Source organism: Neoarius graeffei, chromosome 10 (assembly GCF_027579695.1).
Source record: "Neoarius graeffei isolate fNeoGra1 chromosome 10, fNeoGra1.pri, whole genome shotgun sequence".
Lineage (NCBI taxonomy): Eukaryota > Metazoa > Chordata > Actinopteri > Siluriformes > Ariidae > Neoarius > Neoarius graeffei.
In genome coordinates this window covers 88,764,862-88,789,702 of record NC_083578.1, presented here as the reverse complement: position 1 = coordinate 88,789,702, position 24,841 = coordinate 88,764,862, and the positions used below count along the sequence as shown (strand labels likewise).

Here is a 24,841-nt window from a genome sequence, read left to right as displayed (position 1 = left end):
TCCAACATGGTCATATGAAGTTCTTTTCCCTTCAAACCAGTGTCACTCTCAAAGACTTTCTTCAAGGAGATGTTTGGTTGCCCTACTTGTCTACGCACATCTGAGGTCCATAGCAGAACTCTACCAGCAGTATATCATCTCCGCTGCCCATAATTTGCTGCATATCCAATCATTCCACCATGAAATTGTCTTCTATTTGGGTCTAGCATGACCAGAAGCGACACCATATTTGTTGATCTGTTCTCGCACTCCGATTGGCTGAGCCAGACCATGTGACCATGCCATAGCGTATGTAGCTATGTTACAGAGCCAGGCAGCGTACTACAGAGGATAACTGAGAAAGCCAAGTACATGCACATCTGGAGGGAAATTTCATACATATTTTGCAAGTATTTTACAGGGAAATGTTAGCAATTTATTCGCTAAGAATGCACCAGAAGGTGTGTACATTTCAAAATTTTCTGGGGGGGGGTTATGCCCCCAGACCCTCCTCACATTAGCATGCCTTTGGTGTGCTACGCCGGCTTTGGCACTGCAAATTCCAGAGCCATCTACCGTACTACTTTTCAGATTTTCTGGAGAACCCTGACACCTATGAGCAATTTTTAGAGTAGACAATTGATCTAACCCATATGTCCTTGGACAGTGAGAGGTAACCAGAGCACCCGGAGGAAACCCACACAGACAAGAGGAGAATAAACTCCTTCAAACCCAGGTGCGAACCTAGAACCTTCTTGCTGTAAGGTGACAGCGATAACCACTGCACCACTGATGGAACCCCTGATGGGAGGCAAACAGACAAGCAAACTTTCGCTCCATCTCAGCCATGACAGACAGCATACATATAGAGACGGCAAAGTTTTGTTCATCCTAGTGTTTCAGTTCATATTTCGTCCTATATGTATGTATTGGAACAAGTGAGTCTTGTAAAACTGTTACCTTATTACTGATTCTTCGCAAAGTGTTTGGATCTCAATAAAAGTGTGTGTATCTCACCGCGGCTCCTCCATCGGTCTCCACTCCACATAGTGATATCTTCTCTGAGCCGATTTCATCCACTCTTTCAGCACGGCTGTGGTGTTGTCCACGTTGTGATCTGTTGCTGCCCTGCAGGTAAGAAATCACACACATGGGATTAGTTCCTGCTCTGATAGTTTCCAGCTGTTCTTTCTTTAATCTGTGTATTTATACACTGTGTGTGTTTTTCTGTATGATGCTCCAGTTCCGCGTGTGCAAACTCTCAGACGTTAAAGACCTCAACGTGTCTCTTATTTGGTTCTTCTAGTTCTTTTTCCTGCTTCCTTCTATCTTATACACACAGGAACACACGCATGAATCTGAGCATCAAGCAAAACACAAGACATCCACACGCTTCACATGTGTGAAAAACACAAAGCAATAAAATAATACATTCATCTCAAATGCAAAACAAATGGCTGTATTTAAAGAGTCTGAAGGTTAGATACGGTTTTGTTTTTACTTTTGATAATGATCACACCCACAATAGCACCACCACTGATTGACTGATTGATTGACTGATTAATTGACATGTAGAGAAGACAGAGAAGTCCTCAGCTTGGCAATAATAAAGTAGAATTTTGGTGTTTTGTGAAAAATAACCAAGGCCAGGATGTCTATTTTAGTGATGTGTTACATGTTCCCAGAATTGTTTCCTCCAGTTTCCTCTAATTCCTCGAGTGTTTCCATTAAACCTCGCCAGTACAGTCTCACTTAATGCCATGTGAATTAAATCATGGAATTAAACCACTTCTCAGTCGACTATGTTTCCCGGTTTGTGGTGTCGTTCTATACCATGAGAAACCCACAGCGGCGTTTATTCCAGTAAGAATACATAAGGTCACATTCCTTAGCACACTATAAAAGCTTGTTTATTTGTTTATTCACAATTCATTCTGCAAAGCCTGATTCCTCAAGCCTCCAACTTAACCCCTAACGTAGCCCGAATGTAGTCCTGAGCCTAGGTTTAAAGTAATTAACCAGGAAATTTTTAAATTATGGAGTTATGAAATGTTATCATTATACATTAATACAAGACTTCTAGACAAAAAAGATTAAGCGGACTTTAGCTTAAAAAACGTTAAAGTTGTAACATCAGTCCGTTGGGCCATTTCCCCGGGCGCGGTCATGCCGTACTGGATTAGCCACATACATGGATGTATTAGGAGATGAAAATGAGGGTGGCGCTGTGTGACGTAGGATTCCGCATGTTTTCCTCATTCCATCCTGGATCCAAGATGTTTAGCTGAGTGGCTTCATCAAGTAAAGCAAAAAAAACTTTACTCCTGGAAAAAGCAGCAAATTGTGCAGTGAGCATTTTACAGAAGATTGTGGATTTGTGGAGGACTTGGATGAAAAAAATCACTGGGAAGAAGTGAGACACGAGGCAGAAATGACAATTGAAGCCAGACACGATCCCGACTTTGTTTCACCACAAAACACTGGCAACACGACGACACACCGTGTCACGCATCAAACGGATGGAAGATAAGCAGGTCAATATATTTTTTAAATAAACAGGCAATAAACAAGCCACTACTGCTTTTAAATTTTGATTCCTTTTCTAATCTTGCATGGGCATAATTTTTGTAGAGAAATGCAAACAAACTGACCGAGAAGTCACACTAGTCACGCCATAATCGCCATAATATTATACTATAGTCTAGTATAGCATGCACTTGTACACCTCCACTGTCCTCACGGAAAATTACATCACGCATGATGGAGTTATGGCGGCCTCCCTGACAAAAAACAGTCCTGTCTATTTTCATCACTTTAGTGGTTATATCATTAAGAACAAATTCAACAAGCAGCGTTTTTTTTTTTTATATAAAAGACAGACATAAAGACCAACTTTTAGCTCAATTTGTTTATTCATGAGATATTTTCTTTAGTGGACTCCTATTGTGAGTGAACATAGCCCTAATACCAGCCTGACACCAAGCGACTTTTCAAGTGATTCCAGTGTCGCAGACAAATTTCCAATTTCAGAATAAAATCATGAGAGTTTTGAGAGCTAGAATTGTGACGAGTTCCTGTCATCTCGATCGCTTGGTGTATGGTGGTCAGGATATCTGTCTTAAGTCAGTCTTTTTATCATCTTGACATTCTGATAAAATCAACCATGCTTAATACAGTATTAGCTTTAGTCTTGGTTCATGCATATTGGGACTGTGTAAGATCCCCTGTCTTTTGCAAAATCACAGATAACTAGAAGGGCACTCAGTACAGTAGAGTTCCTAATGCCGCCAAGCCACATACTGTATTATCAACATCAAAATCAGATCACTTGATCCTTGGATAATACTAAAGCTGCCCACCAAATTTCATCCAAATCCATTCACTACTTTGGGAACTACATTGGGAACAGACAAAAAAAAAATCCTGGATTCACATACATATGTATCTGGATTTGCATCAAAATGTACACAATTGTTCCTTGGCCCATGGATCACCTTTCCTCCAAATTTCATCCAAATCCATTCATTACTTTTTGAGTTACATTGGGAACAGACAAAGAAAGAAAGAAAGAAAGAAAGAAAGAAAGAAAGAAAGAAAGAAAGAAAGAAAGAAAGAAAGAAAGAAAGAACAAAAGGTGAAAACATAACATCCTCCAATAAAGTTAAGTAGAGGTGGAGGTCATCAATTGAAAAGTCATTTGACCTTAAGGCCTGCATAACTGTGACTAACGCTATGGTCACACTACAGCTCATAATGCTTTGCAATCACAATGAAGCGTTTGGTGGCTATGCCTCCCTGAGCTTTGGGAAGTATCCCCAAACCCATCTGTGAGTATTCACCGCTTAGTTTGCCAATGAAAACATTACCACCAAATTTCAGTGCATGCATTGAAATTTTTTGTGACTTTTTGGCCACTCACGAGGCGGAGACACACCGAGAAACAACTCGTGAAACTCAAAGAACATTCGCTGTGCATCGCACGATTTGTGGTGATGCAACCAAGTATTTGCAAAACCCATCGTGAGCTGTAGTGTGACTGTAGCCTAATAAGACTGTTTTTAGATGTGAAATGGTGTTAGATTTTAGTCTTTTAAAAGTCTTTGAAGACTCGATTCAAGTCTTCTAGTGTGTGGTTAGCATAATGTGGTCCAACTGCAAACCTAACGAAGTCTGAGTGTAGCCCTAATGTAGCGCTAATGCACGGTAGTTTTTCTGTAGTCCTAAGCCTAGTCCTAATGTAGTCCAAAATGTCATCCAAATGTCACCCTAAGTCCCGTCCTAACCTGGTGCAGTCATGGGTTTTAAAGTAATGTAATCAGAATAATCAGAACCCACATCCTAATAATATAAATATAAACACAGACATTCAATTTGCAGTGTGTGTGTGTGTGTGTCTGCGCGCGTGTGTATTTTCCTGTTTTCCCCCTTTTTTGGAAACCTCCAAGCTATGTCAACACAACATTAAGCAGCCCTGCACACCAGATTAGCACAACAAGCTCGGAATATTTAGCTTATATTAAAAAGAAGGAGCGTCTCAGTCCACCCGTGTGTGTGTCTATGTGGGTGTGTGTGTCTGTGTTTTTCCAGCATCTCCACAAAGCTCATCTCCTGTCTCTCGTTCACAGACACACACTCTCTCTGAGTAACTCTGTGTCCTTGCCGAGTGAGAGACGGTAGTGGCTGTGATGGAAAGTTCCAGAATGTAAACTGACGAGAAAAAAAGAACAGAGTGTAAATCGGCGAGACAACAAATAAACAAAGAACCAAACAGCATCCTGGGGTTTGATCTTAAGAGTTTTAGAAATGCTGATTTACAACATTTTTGGGGGTAAAACAGATCTGGAGCAGTTTTTAAAGTTTGCTTATTTAGTTTTGCACTCATTACTGAAACCATTCTAACATACGATTCCACTTTCAGACTTTAGGCCACGCCCCCTAATTGATCATGCCTTTAGACCACGCCCCCAAATCTTTAGAATTACATCAGGAAAGTTTCTCATGTTCAGAGTCGGGTTACGTAGATCCCTAATTAAAATCACCTTGCTTTTTTCTTTTCTTTTTTTTTTTTTTACAGGTTGGCGAATGGATAATGGGATGCAAAAACACTCTCCTTTATACATACATGTTTTCTAAGACATTACAAATGTACAAAAGTGCACATGCACACACACACTTGTGCAATGATAAACATCACTTTACCTGGAGTAACCGTTTGCAGTTTGGGGCGTCTGACAAACAAGCAAGTCGTATCAGACAGCAGATAACAGTGTACACACACTCCATTACACACTACGCAATCAAATAACACACTGCTAAACTGCTATTCAGATATCTCAAACACACACACACGGAGTACACACAGTCGAATAAAGATTCTCTCTCACACACACACACACACACACACACACACACACAGGTCATGTCTTGACTGCTTATGCAGACAACGATTAGAGGTGTGTATCCAGATGCACAGAGGTTAATACCTGTGTGTGTGTGTTTATGAGAGTGTGAGACAGATGGTATTAGGTTTGATAAGCAGTCTGCGTGTTTATAACAGGTTTAGGAACACCTGTAACACACATTATGGGTGGAGATTCTCCTCAACATACATGTTTTCCCAGCTGAGAACATCTCATAAATCCAGGGAAATAATAACCAGTGTGTGTAATTGGTGATCTGTGTGTGTGTGTGAGTGAGAGAGAGAGGGGAACATATGTGGTATAGACACACACAAAGAGAGAGAGAGAGAGAGAGAGAGAGTTTTCCAAAATAAAGTGTGTTTAATTGGAGTGGAAATCTTATTGAATCTCTCTCACACACACACACACACACACACACACACACACACACACACACACACACAGTTGACTGGTAATGTTTTCCAGCAGGCTGTAAATTGCCTAAATGCTGCCCTGTGCTCCGAAACGTAATTCTTTAATGGTTAAATCATTCTGAATGCCCGAGTATCACTGTGTACATTTGCTCTTACACTCTTGTTGGTGTTACGCTAATTTCAAAACACTTTCCACTAAAAACTCAGTGGAAAAAAATTCCGAATGTTTTCTCCTTTACACCAAAAAATGATCAATTAGCTTATTTTTTTCACTGAAGGCTACGAGGAATGCTAAAGGAAGCTTATAACTCTTATTACTTGTGTGTGCTCACCATGTTTATGAGAAGATCCCACGTGAATAACTCACTGTACTCTGATGTCCCTCAAAATGGTGGAAAATATATGAAGAATTCAATTCATGGTTTAAGTGTAAATACCCTCACCGACCACTTTAATAGGAACTTGTTGTTGATTCTAAGATCCCTGTTCTTGGCTGCAGGAGTAGAACCCAATGTGTTCTTCTGTTTTCTGTTGCATGCTGAGATGCTTTTCTGCTCACCACGGTTGTAAAGAGTAATTATATGAGTTACTATATCCTTCCTGGCAAAAAAGCTTGAACCTGGAACCAATCTGTCCATTTCCCTCTGACCTCTCTTATCAACAAGGCATTTGTTTTTTTCCACCCACAGAACGGTCACTCACTTGATGTTTTTTGTTTTTCGTACCATTCTGTGTAAACTCCAGACACTGTTGTGTGTGAAAACCCCAGGAGGAGATCAGCAGTTTCTGAAATACTCAAACCAAAAATACTCATCTGGCTCAAACCGGCACCTGTACCGCAGTGAAAGAAAGAAAGTCACACAAAAATTAAGATCGTAGTTTTTCCCATTCTGATGTTTGAACATTATGAACATTAACTGAAGCTCTTGATTTGTATCTGTATGATTTGATGTGTCGTGCTGCTGTCGAGGGATTGGCTGATTACAGAACTGCATAAAACAGCAGGTGGATGTTGGGGGTGTTCCTAATAAAGTGGCCGGGGAGTGTATATAAATACATACTCTAAGTAATTTACCAACACATTTGAGTAAAACGTTGACGTTTCCTCAGATGCTTGTGTCATGTTTACACTGCTGCTGTATTTTTACATCATGTGTACAAAAAGATTTAATCGCACTTAGCCTTGGTCAGCTAATGCTCTGGGTCCATAGTTCCCCTGTTGCCTAGCAACATAGCTTTCACTAAACCAAAATGGGGCATTTAGGAGTTTTTATGTTTGAATAGAAATTGTGAACTTAAAAAACATATGAATTTGGAAGAAAAAAACTCTAAAATATCATGAGAAAAAAGTTCATACGTTTGCACGAAATGGTTTTTTTTTTTCAGATGATTCGATGAAGCAATATTTCGCAAAATTGAAACAGAAACATTTTTCCGCATTAAAACGGCTATTACGATGGATGCAATCGAAATCACCGCGCCAACACTTATCAAGTCTTGGAAATCCATTGCCATGTTTCACTGAAATGATTTTCATTGCATTCAGTGGAAACACAAACATTTGAAATTGTATTTTGTCGACTTTAAAAAAAAATCACATTTGTTTTGTGCAAAACTGCCATAGAAACACACCTCCTTAGTGTTACAGACAGCAATATGATACTAGATCTGAAACAAATAAATAAACAAAAATAGCTTCGGAAAAATTATGCTTCAAGTTATAAAACTTGTCAACTTTTTCGAATGATTGTTATGTAAGCAAAACATTACAGTTATGCAATTCAATGCTCTCTAGAACATATACAGTATGTCCCGCCCCTAGAGGCGTGTCTTGCTCCACAGTAGTAGCTTGCTAGCTGCAAACATGGTTCGACTTTGCATTTTTGGCTTTTCCCTTTTCCAAAAAAAAAAATGTTGCCTTTTATTCATTTGAAGAGAGTGGCGGGTGGAGCTTAAGACAGGTAATTTTACAGTATGTCCGTGTTTTATGTCACTTCCTTAAATAGAACAAGAACATAATTTCGTCTTTAGGCAAGGCAAGGCAAGTTTATTTATATAGCACATTTCATACACAGTGGCAGTTCAATGTGCTTTACAGAAGTAAAAGCAAAACAGTAAACAATAGAGAATAAAATTACATAAAATAAATGGGAAAAATATAATAAGAATTAAACAATAGTAGAAATAAAATAATAAAATGAAGTAGAAGTTCAAATGGGGGAGAAAAAAACAGCAGAATAAAATAGAATAAAAGTTAAGTAAAATTTGAAACATGCAGAAATTGTAAAAGTACAGATTATAAAACATGTAAAGAATACAATATTAATTATTTAACAGAAAGCATCTGAAAACAGCTTGGTCTTTAACCTAGATTTGAAGCTGCCAACAGCAGGAGCATTTTTAATGTCCTCTGGCAGTTGGTTCCATAGCTGTACTGCATAGTAGCTAAAGGCTGCTTCACCATACTTTGTTTTAACAACAGGTTTTAATAGTAAATTTTTCTGTTGCGATCTGGTAGATCTGATTGGGTTAGGCCACTGCAACATATCAGAGAGGTAATTGGGCCCTGTACCATTTAGAGATTTGTACACCAGCAGCAATGCTTTAAAGCCAATTCTGTAGCTTACTGGAAGCCAGTGAAGGGACCTTAGAATTGGAGTAATGTGCTCTGTTCTTTTTGTTCGTGTGAGAACCCTAGCCGCTGCATTTTGCACCAGCTGAAGTCGTTTGATGGGCTTTTTTGGCAAGCTTGTGAAAAGGTCATTGCAGTAATCAACCCTACTAGAGATGAAGGCATGTATCAGTTTTTCCAGATCATTTTTTGACATAAGTCCTCTTAGTTTGGAAATGTTTTTAGGTGATAGAATGCCGTTTTAGTGATTGCTTTCATGTGACTGTCAAAGTTTAGCTCGCTGTCAATGAAAACACCAAGATTTTTAACCATTTCTTTAGTTTTAATCCCTTTTGTGTCAAGAATAGTGGTAATCCTGAGTCTTTCATCTTTTTTTCCAAATAGAATTACTTCTGTTTTATCTGAGTTCAGCTGAAGAAAATTTTGTGACATCCAGTTGTTGATTTGATCGATACACTGGTAGAGACATTCAAGGGGGACATAATCATTAGGTGATAGAGCAAAATAAATTTGGGTGTCATCTGCATAGCAGTGATACAAAATTGAATTGTTATTGATAATTTGCCTAAGTGGGAGCATATAAAGGTTGAAAAGTAATGGTCCAAGAATCGACCCCTGGGGGACACCACAGGTCCAGGACATTGACATTGAGAAACAATTTCCCATGGTAACAAAGAAGCTTCTATCTTTTAAGTATGAATTTAACCAATTGATAACTTTACCAGTCAACCCAACCCAGTGTTCAAGTCGATATAGCAGTATGTTGTGATCAACAGTATCAAAAGCTGCACTGAGGTCCAGTAATACCAGGACCGATGTTTTGCCTGCATCAGTATTAAGACGTATGTCATTTATAACTTTAATCAGCGCTGTTTCAGTGCTATGATTGGCACAAAAACCTGACTGAAAATTATCAAAACGGCTGTTTGATATCAAGAAGGCAGTTAATTGATTGAAGACAATTTTTTCAAGGATTTTCCCGATGAATGGTAAATTTGATATTGGCCTGTAGTTATTTAATACTGAAGGATCCAGATTATTTTTTTTAAGTAGGGGCTTTACGACGGCTTTTTTCAGGGACGCAGGAAAAATGCCAGTCTCTAGGGATGTATTTATAATTTGAAGCACATCTGTAATTATAAGATGAAGAACAGACTTAAAAAAGTTGGTGGGCAGAATGTCCAATTCAGATGTTGAGGAACTGAGATTTTGTACAGTTTTTTCAAGAGTCTCATAATCAATTAAACAAAATTCTGACATTGTGTTGAAGTTATCTATTTGTGTCATTGGTGATTGCAGTTTTTCAATTTTTTGCAGCTGAGATATATTATGAGCAATATTCTGCCGTATTTTATCAATTTTACCTTTAAAGAAGGATGCAAACTCATTGCATTTATTAACTGAGAGAAGTTCAGGTGCTAATTGTGGTGGGGGATTAGTTAGCTTCTCTACTGTTGAAAATAGCACACGGGCATTGTTCATATTCCTGTTTATGATATTGGAGAAGAAAGACTGTCTTGCTTTATGAATTTCATAATTATATTTACAAAGCATCTCTTTATGGATTTGATAATGGATGTGAAGTTTAGATTTGCGCCATTTTCTTTCAGTCTTTCTACATTCTCTCTTTAGCAGTTTAACAGCCAGGTACTGCTTCCATGGTGCTTTCTGCTTATCATTGACTCTTTTGATTTTGAATGGAGCAATATCATCCATAATTTGGGTCATATTTAAATTAAAAATTTCCAGTAAATCATCTACAGAGTCTGACATTTTGGTTGAGTTCTGAGAGAGAGCTTGCTCAAAGAGAGCACATGTGTTGTCTTTTATGACTCTCCTACCCATAGTCGTTGAGCTGTTCTGAATGTGAGGAGACATAGAAACATGAGAGAAAACACAAAAATGATCAGATAAGGCCAGGTCAACAACAGTAGTAGAAACAGTAAGACCCTTTGTAATGACGAGGTCAAGGGTATGACCACGAGAGTGGGTCGGCCCCTGTACATGTTGTACTAGGTTGAAGTTGTCAATAAGTGCAAGTAGTTCTTTGGCATAAGTGTTTTCAGTATTATCTACATGCAAGTTAAAATCCCCAGATATAATAAGACAATCAAACTCTAAGCAAATGACTGACAACAGTTCACCAAACTCTTCAAGAAAGACTTTGGCTGAATATCTCGGAGGCCTATAAATAGTTAATAATAATATGTTAGGAGAGCATGTAACAAGTGCACATAAGTGTTCAAAGGATGTAAAATCACCAAGTGAGGATTGTTTACATTGAAAAGAGACTTTGAATATATTTGCGATCCCTCCACCTTTCCCTTGTCGGGTAACATTCAAAAAATTAAAATTTGGGGGAGCTGCTTCAATAAGGGTGGTAGCACTATTTGCTTGATCCAGCCAAGTTTCAGTTAGAAGCAAAAAATCAAGATTGTTTGCAGATAAGATCATTAATTAAAAATGACTTGTTTAAAAGTGATCTAACATTCAGAAGAGCTAGCTTTACAGAAAGTCTAGAAGTAATATCTGCTTGTGCACTCTGATATTATTTTAAAACAGGAAGGAGATTAGATTGGTTTACCCCCTGGGTTAAATGTGCTCTATGTTTTCTATTTCTTATCAACACAGGAATAGAGAATGGCATAGGCATATTGGGTCCCAGCTGGTTTTCAAAACTACACCCATTTGCAGGGACCCAGAGTACATCAAACAAGACTTTCTAAATGTTTCATTTGGTTTGAGGGTGAAAGGATTGGAGATGACATGTATCTTTTAGATGGTGAGCCAGCTGAAAGTCCTGGGCGAACACAGTTTTGATGAACTGGGTACACTGCTTGTCGCGACAGATTTGGGCTGGAAAAAGAGAGTGTAGCCATTTGGAGCAATCTCTGCATACTATTTGGGAAATCCATGCGTGTGGAAGATGAAGATGACGTAGTGAAGTCAGAAGAGCGAGAAATTGGTGAGTTCTTTGTATGGCAGTTTGTCTCTGATTTTTGGCAGTCTGTCTTTGAATCTTGGCAGTCTGGCAGATCAGATGTCTGTGTGTCCTTGATGACGACTTGCAAAGATGATTGTTTTGTCTTTGCAGAGGTATTGTTTTTTGTAACTATGTCTGTCTGCGACATCTTATCAACTGTTTTCCTCAATGCTGGCTGAGAAAAGATTGCAAGTCTGTAATGGTCTAAAGGCTTCTCCGTCATTCAGAATGAATGAAACACTCTCATTAAATCTCATCGCTGTTTGATGTGTTTAGCTAGGTTGCTAAAGCTAAGGTACTGGTGGTTTGTTTGTCAGGGGAATGATGCATCTCGAACGCTATGGGCAACGTAACACAATGTAACTCACCACAACTTTCTTTCAGAAGAAATACGCGAAAACACAATCAAATCACACCGAAGAAGCCGGGTTACTTGCACAGTGGTTTGCCTTTGCACAAATAATGCTAATTAATACAAAATAAATGAGCGTTTTGTATAACTACACAAAAACACAAGTGGTGTTATTGATCCAGATGTTTATTTCCTCCTAGACCAATTAGCTGTACAGATAAGTGCAAATCCAAAACAAATCACATTCACGATGCCCCCTTGTGGCCCGAGGATTAAACAACAAAATGCAAGATTGATTTTTTTTTTTGAGGATTTTGTTGTTTTCAACAAACTACCACCAGGTAACACCAGGTATACACTAACACAATCTTACTGAATAGATACAAGCTTTGAAATCTGTGTCTAAGTGTGTGTGTGTGCGTGCAACACTAAGTCAGCGAGGGTATGTGTTTATATTTATTAGCGCATTTATTTGCATTAGTTTCACATTTTGTGGAATGAGACTGGAGGAGAGAACACACCTGCTGAGAGTCTGGAACTTTCTCCTTCTCTCTGAAGTTTACTGTAGCCTCATTATGAAGCACCCTGAAGCACTCATCCGTGCTCCACATCTGGACACCACATGACACATACACACACCTCTCACTATACCTCACCACACACACACACACACACACACACACACACACTGCCCCTCACTCATACAGCAGGTCAAAGTTGGACCTGAGGACTGGAGGAAGACACTAAATACAGGTATTAGTGACAGCATAAAGTGAAAGCACAAGCAGTGTACCTGTGTACGAGGAGAGTAATTAGTTCATTTGGCCTGATTTCAATCATGTAAAGGCTCCCTTGTGTTTTAGGGAGGATTGGAACACAACCGGGCTTCATGTTTACTCTGCATTAAATGTCTGAGGCTGATACATAAGTGAAGAACGATCTGTCCTGTGGAGATGCTTGGTAATGAGGGGCTGGTGCCATCAAGCCCATTCTGAAGAGAGAGAGAGAGAGAGAGAGAGAGAGTGTGTGTGTGTGTGTGTGTGTGTGTGTGTGCGCTGACATGGCTCTCTTTGGGTAGAGGGGCTGTGGGGACTCATAAAATTTGCAAATTTCTAAATACCACTCTCAGTCAACATAGCACCACCAGGTTCAGCTCACAAAACACACACACACACACACACACACATTCATTCAGAAACATATACCATAAAACACACCATCTTCAGACATTTCAGGGACATCACATGAAGTTACTATGAACCAGGTTTGTTTTGTTCTTGTTCTAAATGAAGGTACCTCACAAAGCGCATTTTTAAAAACTAATCATAGCGCCAGCTAGAACTACGGTCAACAGCTCCAAGGTCTGATCTAATAGCTACAGTGCTCAAAGTTTATCAAACTACAGATTAAATATTTAGTTTCCTAGACAGCTAAAATTACCTCACAACAGCTGGCAGGTGTAGATGACTAACTGGTAGCTAGCTAACATTAATTCACATTAGCACGCAGACATAGAGGGGCACTAGCTAACGTTACCTCACATTAGCACGCAGACGTAGATGGGCGCTAGCTAACATTACCTCACATTAGCACGCAGACGTAGATGGTAGCTAGCTAACATTACCTCACATTAGCATGCAGATGTAGATGGTAGCTAAATAACGTCACCTCACATTAGCATGCAGACATAGATGGTAGCTAGCTAACATTAACTCACATTAGCACACAAATGTAGGTGCTAGCTAGCTAACATTATCTCACATTAGCACACAAATCTAGATGATAGCTAGATAATATGGTGGCTAATATGATGGCTAAGATAGTAGCTAGCTAATAGGCTACATCCACATGACAACGGCAACGAGATGTTATTTAAAAAAATATCGCGTCCACATGGGCAACGATCAGTAAGATATCAGGTCCATATGGCAACGCAACGCTTGCTGAAAACGATGCAATACACATGCCACACCTCTAGGGGCACTGTAAGATGGTCCCTTCGGAGACACCAGAACAATAGAAGAAGTAAGGACACATGCGCATAAACTATTATGCGCGAGACTTCATATTAGCCACAAAGTCAGGAAAATCTGTTCGTAAAATTACGTTATAATGACCAAATACAATGAAAAGTATTTTTCCAGTCTCACCTGTGAAAGGTAATCCCATGTGATCTCGTTTGGACGGTAAACCTGTTGGTACAGTTAAACGCAGCACATGAATGAGGCATCTTTATTCTCCGCTTTGACCCATCCAATATGGCGGTGAGGATGACGTATGATTCTATGTGGAAGGCGGCATCTTTAATGGTCCGGAATAAATTGAATGCTACACGTTGATGGATTAATTTGTTCTTCTACGCCCTTTTTGAGGAATGTATTGTCGGACTTAAACCAACATCTGAAGAGGTGAGATCGCTCCTTTTTTTCCCTATTTTTGCTGGCGGGATTGACTCTGCCCTAAGAGCTATTCTCTCTCTCTCTCTCTCTCTCTCTCTCTCTCTCACTTTGCACCATTACACAATAAATATTCACAGTGAAAATATTTTGTAAGCGCGTTTCATGAACCAAGTTATAGGATTTGTTGACAACTCGCATCGAGTTCGTTACACTTCTACCCGGCGTGAAGCACTGACAGTCATGTGGTTGTGACGTCATCGTAAACAAATCCATTCTACTCATCCAGACGACTTCGCAACGGCAACGTTGCCAGATCTTTCCACTCTGGAACCCGTTCTCAAAAGATTGCGTTTTGGGGCACCCAAAACGCCGGTGCCGTGTGAACGCCAGGCCTAAACGATAAACAATTGTATCGGATTCACCTGAATCCGTTGCCGTATGGACAGGGCCTAACTGGTAGCTAGCTAACATTAATTCATATTAGCACGCAGACATAGATAGGCACTAGCTAACGTTACCTCACATTAGCACGCAGACATAGATGGTAACTAGCTAACATTACCTCACATTAGCACACAGATGTAGATGGTAGCTAGCTAACATTACTTCACATTAGCATGCAGACGTAGATGGGCGCTAGCTAATGTTACCTCACATTAGCACGCAGACGTAGATGGTAGCTAGCTAACATTACCTCACATTAGCATGCAGATGTAGATGGTAGCTAACTAACGTTACCTCACATTAGCATGCAGACATAGATGGTAGCTAGCTAACATTAACTCACATTAGCACACAAATGTAGGTGGTAGCTAGCTAACATTATCTTACATTAGCACACAAATCTAGATAATAGCTAGATAATATGATGGCTAATATGATGGCTAAGATAGTAGCTAGCTAATAGTCTCACATTGGCACGCTGACAAGGATGGTTGCTGTCTAGCATTACCTCACATTAGCATGCAAATGTAGATGGTTGCTAGCTAACATTACCTTACATTAGCATGCAGACATAGATGGTAGATAGCTAACATTAACTCACATTAGCATGCAGACATAGATAATAGCTAGCTAATATTACCTCACATTAGCACACAGACATAGATAATAGCTATCTAATGTTACCCCACATTAGCACAGAAGTGTAGATGGTAGCTAGCTAACATTACCTCACATTAGCACGCAGACACAGATGGTAGCTAGCTAACATTACTTCACATTAGCACACAGACATAGATGGTAGCTAGCTAACATTACCTCACATTAGCACACAGACATAGATGGTAGCTGGCTAACATTACCACACATTAGCACAAAGACATATGGCCCTTTTCCACTACCCTTTTTCAGCTCACTTCAGCTCGCTTCAGCTCACTTCAGCCCGACACGGCTCGCGTTTCAACTACCAAAAAACAGCACGACTCAGCTCGCTTCAGCCCTGCTTAGCCCCTAAAGCTCGCACCGTTTTGGAGTGGGGCTGAAGCGAGCTAAAGCGAGCCGAGTGAGGCTGGGGGCGTGAGCAAACACTCCCCTGTGCACTGACTGGTGAGGAGGAGTGTCCTCACATGCCCACACACGCCCCGCGAGCACGCTGGGATCTGTAAACACTGCAAACCCGGAAGGAGAATAATTACGAATTACGAGAATTTCTGAAGCCTTATGCGCCTCGCCTCATCTATACGCTCTTGCCAGTATCTGTTCGCGTTGTCGGTGACAACAAGCCACAGCACCAAGACCAGCAACACTAACGACTTCATGTTTATTGTTTACTATTCGGGTCGTGAGACTACTGCTTAAAAGATCACTGATGTCACTGTTTGCGCTGCTTAACGACATCACCTGACGTCCACCCACTTTCGCTAACTCCACCCAATGTGTCCACCCACTTCCAGCCAGCACGGTTCAGCGCGGTTGTAGTCGAAATGCAACTCCAACAGCCCCGCTCAGCTCGACTCAGCACGGCACGGCTCAGCCGCGTTTATAGTGGAAAAGCGGCAATAGATGACTAACTGATAGCTAACATTACCTCACATTAGCACACAGATGTAGAAGATAGCTAGCTAACATTACCTCACATTAGCACGCAGACACAGATGGTAGCTAGCTAACATTACTTCACATTAGCACACAGGCATAGACGGTAGCTGGCTAACTTTACCACATATTAGCACAAAGACATAGGCTACATCCACACGACAATGGCAACGAGATGTTATTTAAAAATATATCGCGTCCAAATGGGCAACGATCAGTAAAATATCAGGTCCATATGGCAACGCAATGCTTGCTGAAAACGATGCAATACACATGCCACACCTCTAGGGGCGCTGTAAGACGGTCCCTTCGGAGACACCAGAAGAATAGAAGAAGTAAGGACACATGCGCATAAACTATTATGCGCGAGACTTCATATTAGCCACAAAGTCAGGAAAATCTGTTCGTAAAATTACATTATAATGACCAAATACAATGAAAAGTATTTTTCCAGTCTCACCTGTGAAAGGTAATCCCATGTGATCTCGTTTGGACGGTAAACCTGTTGGTACAGTTAAACGCAGCACATGAATCTTTATTCTCCACTTTGACCTATCCAATATGGCGGCGAGGATGACGTATGATTCTACGCGGAAGGTGGCGTCTTTAATGGTCCGGAATAAATTGAATGCTACACATTGATGGATTAATTTGTTGTTTCTCACCTGTGAAAGGTAATCCCATGTGATCTCGTTTGGACGGTAAACCTGTTGGTACAGTTAAACGCAGCACATGAATCTTTATTCTCCGCTTTGACCTATCCAATATGGCGGCGAGGATGACGTATGATTCTACGCAGAAGGCGGCGTCTTTAATGGTCCAGAATAAATTGAATGCTACACATTGATGGATTAATTTGCTCGTCTACGCCATTTTTGAGGAATGTATTGTAGGAATTAAACCAACATCTGAAGAGGTGAGATCGCTCCTTTTTTCCCCTATTTTTGCTGGCGGGATTGACTCTGCCCTAAGGGCAGTCTCTCACTCTCTCTCTCTCTCTCTCTCTCTCTCACTTTGCACCATTACACAATAAATATTCACAGTGAAAATGTTTTGTAAGCGCGTTTCATGAACCAAGTTATAGGATTTGTTGACAACTCGCATCGAGTTCGTTACACTTCTACCCGGCGTGAAGCACTCACAGTCATGTGGTTGTGACATCATCGTAAACAAATCCGTTCTACTCATCCAGACAACTGCACAACGGCAACGTTGCCAGATCTTTCCACTCTGGAACCCGTTCTCAAAAAGATTGCGTTTTGGGCACCCAAAACGCTGGTGCCGTGTGGACGCCAGGCCTAAACGATAAGCAATTGTATCGGGGTCACCTGAATCCGTTGCCGTGTGGACAGGGCCATAGATGACTAACTGATAGCTAACATTACCTCACATTAGCACACAGATGTAGAAGATAGCTAGCTAACATTACCTCACATTAGCACGCAGACATAGGCCCTGTCCACACGGCAATGGATTCAGGTGAATCCGATACAATTGTTTATCGTTTAGGCCTGGCGTCCACACGGCACCGGCATTTTCGGTGCCCCAAAACACAATCTTTTGAGAACGGGTTCCAGAGTGGAAAGATCTGGCAATGTTGCCGTTGCGAAGTCGTCTGGATGAGTAGAACGGATTTGTTTACGATGACGTCACAACCACATGACTGTCAGTGCTTCACACCGGGTAGAAGTGTAACAAACTCGATGCGAGTTGTCAACAAATCCTATAACTTGGTTCATGAAACGCGCTTACAAAATATTTTCACTGTGAATATTTATTGTGTAATGGTGCAAAGTGAGAGAGAGAGAGAGAGAGAGAGAGAGAATAGCTCTTAGGGCAGAGTCAATCCTGCCAGCAAAAATAGGGAAAAAAAGGAGCGATCTCACCTCTTCAGATGTTGGTTTAAGTCCTACAATACATTCCTCAAAAAGGGCGTAGAAGAACAAATTAATCCATCAACGTGTAGCATTCAATTTATTCCGGACCATTAAAGACGCTGCCTTCCGCGTAGAATCATACGTCATCCTCGCCGCCATATTGGATGGGTCAAAGCGGAGAATAAAGATGCCTCATTCATGTGCTGCGTTTAACTGTACCAACAGGTTTACCGTCCAAACGAGATCACATGGGATTACCTTTCACAGGTGAGACTAGAAAAATACTTTTCATTGTATTTGGTCATTATAACGTAATTTTACAAACAGATTTTCCTGACTTTGTGGCTAATATGAAGTCTCGTGCATAATAGTTTATGCGCATGCGTCCTTGCTTCTTCTATTGTTCTGGTGTCTCCGAAGGGACCGTCTAACAGCGCCCCTAGAGGTGTGGCATGTGTATTGCATCGTTTTCAGCAAGCGTTGCGTTGCCATATGGACCTGATATCTTACTGATCGTTGCCCATGTGAACGCGATATTTTTTTTAAATAACATCTCATTGCCGTTGTCGTGTGGATGTAGCCATAGATTACTGATACCTAGCTAACATTATCTCACATTAGCACACAGATGTAGAAGATAGCTAGCTAACATTACCTCACATTGGCACAGACATATATGACTAACTGATAGCTAGCTAACATTACCGCACATTAGCACACAGACATAGATGATTATCTGATACCTAGCTAACATTACCTCACAGTAGCACACAGACGTAGATAATAGCTAGCTAATATTACCGCACATTAGCACACAGACATATGACTAACTGATAGCTAGCTCACATTAGCACACAGACATAGATGACTAACTGATACCTAGCTAACATTACCTCACATTAGCACACAGCTGTAGATAATAGCTAGCTAATATTCCCTCACATTAGCACACAGCTGTAGATAATAGCTAGCTAATATTACCTCACATTAGCACACAGCTGTAGATAATAGCTAGCTAACATTACCTCACATTAGCACACAGATGTAGAAGGTAGCTAGCTAACATTACCTCACACTAGCATGCAGACCTAGGCTACATCCACATGACAACGGCAATGAGATGTTATTTAAAAAAATATCGCGTCCACATGGGCAACGATCAGTAAAATATCAGGTCCATATGGCAACGCAACGCTTGCTGAAAACGATGCAATACACATGCCACACCTCTAGGGGCACTGTAAGACGGTCCCTTCGGAGACACCAGAACAATAGAAGTAAGGACGCATGCGCATAAACTATTATGCGCGAGACTTCATATTAGCCACAAAGTCGGAAAAATCTGTTCGTAAAATTACATTATAATGACCAAATACAATGAAAAGTATTTTTCCAGTATCACCTGTGAAAGGTAATCCCATGTGATCTCGTTTGGACGGTAAACCTGTTGGTACAGTTAAACGCAGCACATGAATGAGGCATCTTTATTCTCCGCTTTGACCCATCCAATATGGCGGCGAGGATGACGTATGATTCTACGCGGAAGCGGCATCTTTAATGGTCCGGAATAAATTGAATGCTACACGTTGATGGATTAATTTGTTCTTCTACGCCCTTTTTGAGGAATGTATTGTAGGACTTAAACCAACATCTGAAGAGGTGAGATCGCTCCTTTTTTTCCCTATTTTTGCTGGTAGGATTGACTCTGCCCTAAGGGCTATTCTCTCTCTCTCTCTCTCTCTCACTTTGCACCATTACACAATAAATATTCACAGTGAAAATATTTTGTAAGCGCGTTTCATTAGGGCTGCTCGATATTGGAAAAAATCAATATCACGATTTTTTCAGTAAATATCGATATCGCGATTTTTAAAACGATATTTATACACCTTTTTTTTAAAGCCCCGATCATCAACACCCGAGGCACCGGGCCACATTTTTATAGTACAGGCCTCATAGGCTACCTGTCAACCCTTCCCGTTGTACCCTGAAACGCCTTTTACTTAAACTATTTACTGTGCAAGTGCGTACTTTGCATAGGTCCTATAGCCTGCACAAGGCTCACGTTCTCCTCACTCAACATTTCCGATCACAGAGGATGGAGCCAGCGCTGCTATTACCAGTGATTACTGCGTAACGTCCACAAAGGATAAAATCTCTCTCTCACACACACACACACACACACACACTACAACGTAAGCTTGTGTGTTGTTAAGACACCAACATTAAACACGCACACACACGGACTGGCCATTGGGAGTAGCGGGAGTTTTCCCGGTGGTTCAGCGTGGGCCGGCGGAGGAAAAAAAAAACAAAACAGTTGCGTGCTGGCCTTTAATATGATAAGCAATGTTAACAGTTTCTTTAAGAAACTGTTAACATTGCTTATCATATTAAAGGCCAGCGCGCAACTGTTTTTTTTTTTTAACAGTTTCTTTAAGAAACTGTTAACATTGCTTATCATATTAAAGGCCAGCGCGCAACTTTTTTTTTTTCTCCGCCGGCCCACGCTGAACCACCAGGAAAACTCCCGCTACTCCCGATGGCCAGTCCGTGTGTGAACACGCACAATATAGAGACAAGTCCTTAAGAATTAACATACATGAAAATAGCTCAGCGGCATGTAAACATTCCCTGAAAGTGTAGGTGGCACTGCGGCTAGATGCTACGTGAAATGGCACAAGGCAAACACCATGCGTCGCTCAGTCAACAGACAAAATCCACGAACCCAGTAGTCCTCCTACTACTGTGGGTTAGTGTTCTGTGGCCAAAAACACCCTATGCACAGTCATTCCAAAACATCCCCACTAGTTGCAGGTTATGTCTCAAATACAGATATGCGTTGTGGATTAAGCGATCTATTTTCAAGCATCAGGCTTCTCTTCCTTCATCTTCCAAATGTGGACTCCGCTATCTTTTTGGCATGTCAGCATTGAAATACCATTTGCAGAGATATTTCACTCGCCATTAGGAAAAGTAAAAGCAACACATGATTAGGGCTATATGATTAGCAGGGGGACACCGTTTTAAGCGCACGGGATTTTAAAAACAATGTAATTACATCTGAGTCCGTCTACATCGCGCAATAAACCCGTCCTTAGCAGAACCTACTTCAAAGCATGATGCTAGCTGCAGATGCACAAGTCAAAATCAAATGAACCCAAGTAAACATGCCGCGGCGGGCAACATTAATAACCAAATTGCCTTACCTTAAAACGCTGCCTTGACCACAGGACGACTCGCAATTATTCCACTTAAATCCACATGGTTTAACACATCTAACACAGCTAGCAAGCTGGATATGTGCTAATATTGTTGTGCTTGTTTTCTTCCGTAGATGCCATTTTTACATTACCCAGTCCCACATCCAAAAATATGACGTAAATATATGTTAATTGTATTATTATAACTATTAGCAAGCAAATCAAACAACATATTAACAAATCAATATATCAAATCACCCAACACGTATGAAAACAGAAGAACTGATTTTTTACTGTTGCGGAGATATCGCGGGAGTAGAATGGATGACGTATACAAGGCTACGGTGTGCCTTAGGGGACAGAAGGGTTGTTTTACCTTACAAATGACAAAAAATCGTTTCATATCGATATTATGAATTTTGATATCGTTTGACACCAATATCGATATCGTGATAAAAAATACGATATATTGCACAGCTCTACGTTTCATGAAACAAGTTATAGGATTTGTTGACAACTCGCATCGAGTTCGTTACACTTCTACTTCTACTTCGTGAAGCACTGACAGTCATGTGGTTGTGACGTCATCGTAAACAAATCCGTTCTACTCATCCAGACGACTTCACAACGGCAACGTTGCCAGATCTTTCCACTCTGGAACCCGTTCTCAAAAAGATTGCGTTTTGGGCACCCAAAACGCCGGTGCCGTGTGGACGCCAGGCCTAAACGATAAGCAATTGTATCGGAGTCACCTGAATCCGTTGCCGTGTGGACAGGGCCTAAATGATAGCTAACATTACCTCACATTAGCACGCAGACATAGATGACTGATACCTAGCTAACATTATCTCACATTAGCACACAGATGTAGAAGATAGCTAGCTAACATTACCTCACATTAGCACAGACATATATGACTAACTGATAGCTAGCTAACATTACTGCACATTAGCACACAGACATAGATGATTATCTGATACCTAGCTAACATTACCTCACAGTAGCACACAGACGTAGACAATAGCTAGCTAATATTACCGCACATTAGCAAACAGACATATATGACTAACTGATACCTAGCTAACATTACCTCACATTAGCACACAGCTGTAGATAATAGCTAGCTAATATTACCTCACATTAGCACACATACATAGATGGTAGCTAGCTAACATTACCTCACATTAGCATACAGATGTAGAAGGTAGCTAGCTAACATTACCTCACACTAGCATGCAGACCTAGATGACTAACTGATAGCTAGCTCATACAGTATGTCCCCATATTTTAGCTAATCCTCTGTTCTATACCACAAGAGTTGTGTAAAATATGCCATATTGTAGCATTGGGTTACTAATCTGCTTTAAAACATGGTATACACACTTCTCTGTATTTTAAAATCTTCATCTTAAAATGTGAGTGACAGGTACAGAGGCCACGTCTCCTTCAATAGGACTGACTTGAGATTTTTGTAGGACAAAAGAATGCGTACGGTAGGTGGTTAAGAAAGCATCTGCACTCAATCACTGCTGAGATAATCTGGTATAGTGTAAACAACTAACTCGTGTGCGCGCGTGCACACACACACAGCCAAACACTTAGTCACAAAGACACACACTGTCTCACTCCAGACATAAACGTCATCAACATCACCATGAACATTACACAGCTGACTGTGACTGGAGAGGAGAAACTGGAAACTGTGGAAAAGTACTCGATGTATCCTGGCACTTTAGCTGACGATGATTCTATCAACCAGCGTGTGTGTGTGTGTGTGTGTGTGTTTTAATGAATGAAAATTACACTTGTGCTCCCAAGTGGTGCAACAAAAAAGTTTGTATCCTGATGATGTCACCGATATCTGAGAGTCCAAGGAAACAAAATGGCCGCACTCTCGACGTAGCCTGAGCAGGTCTCAAAGGAAAAATGTACCTACCCTCACCCTCTGTATGAAAAGGGAGGGTGAGCAAAAGGTACAAATCAGCAAAGAAAAATAGACCACACCTGAGCAAAGACAAACCATTTCAGACTTTAAACTTCATACGCCAGACTTTGTAGTCAGTGCAGAACTTGAAGGCATCTGAGGTAGTTTAAATAAGGCTGGAGTCACGAGCTTCACGTCGTTATGTGTGCATATTGGAGGTGGGATGCAAGTGTGTGAGTCTGTTTTATGAAGGAAAATTCAGTAATCATGGCCATAATTCCAACGTGGTGTCGACTCACAGTCAGACAGAAAACAATCCAGAATAATCGGAATCATGAAAATAGGCACAGGTCAAAACAAGGAAGAGAAACTAAAAATACAAAACCAAGGAACTCTAGGAAACAGGAATGCACAATAACATTGGCAAGACTTCGCAACACAACATAAAAACAGACCAGTCAGGGACTTAACACAGAACACCTGGACACAATCAGGAAACAAACCAGTGGCAGGTCAGGGGCAGACACTCAATTCAGATCAAAATAAAGAGTCCATTCGAAGACTCAGTGCACACTAACGGTGAATAAGAACCTGCTACCTGTCCATTACTGTAGTTCCTTCTGTAGCAAAACTAACAACCTCCTGCTGATGTAACAGTTTTATTGCATCACACAGGATTCCAGTCTCGATGCTCAACCAGATGACCAGTACACTAAGATTTAAAAAAAAATCATATCTGTATCATATCTGAATCATTTGAATAATGCATTCGTATTTTGTGACATTCCTCATATAATACACAGTATATAGAGAATATTACACAGCAGCGTGAAGATATGAAGTTTACCTTCAAGTGGTGAATGTATGTATAACGAGTGCGTGAAGTGAACGAGTGAAATATTTTCAACATGAGAAGATAAACTTCATATATTTGCGCAACCACAACTGTGTAATATTCTTTATATTATATGGACACATCCACAAAAAATATGTAAGTTAATGAAAAGAATTTTAATTTTGAACCGGTTCACCATTTTGCCAATGCGCGTCTAGTCAGCGGGAAAACACTGGGAGTAACATCATCGGAGTGAAATATCGGGAATTATTATACATACAGGACACTTTTTCGATGGAATAAAAACATGTGTTCTATTCCCTTCTAGCAGGTTTCATTCATTTGCTTCGATAGCATGCAATATTGTTAGCATATTGCTTATCCTACATGTATTATATCACTCTACCCAATGGAGAATGAGCGCTGAATATGGTTTACAATATTGCATGGTTGTCAAGACAACATGATGTCACACATCAGAGACAAAATTTCTGCGCTAGTGAGCGACTGGGACAATTTGTAAACAAAGATGGCCATCAGGTTTGCTTCATTAAATACAATAGATTTTGAGAGAATTTTGAAAGAGAAAGACGTGTTGAACACCCAAAAGGAAGGCGTATGTATAATAATAATAATAATAATAATGGTTGGCTTTTTTCATGGTCTATTAGATATATTCCATTCAGCTACTCATCTTCAACTCATTCAGTATCATGCTAGCTGAATGGAATATATCTGATATACCATGAAAAAAAGCCAGCCAATATTATTTAAATGTCACTCAGAT

General features: G+C 40.4%; 1 protein-coding gene across 1 annotated transcript in view; it reads right to left on the bottom strand.

The window, feature by feature from the left end:
* Positions 1 to 24,841, bottom strand: part of colgalt2b (collagen beta(1-O)galactosyltransferase 2b) — an 80,526-nt gene that overhangs the window by 19,002 nt on the left and 36,683 nt on the right. The window contains exon 3 of the mRNA XM_060932558.1: positions 997 to 1,107. Coding sequence (XP_060788541.1) covers positions 997 to 1,107 — 111 coding nt within the window. The remainder of the gene's footprint in view (positions 1 to 996; positions 1,108 to 24,841) is intronic.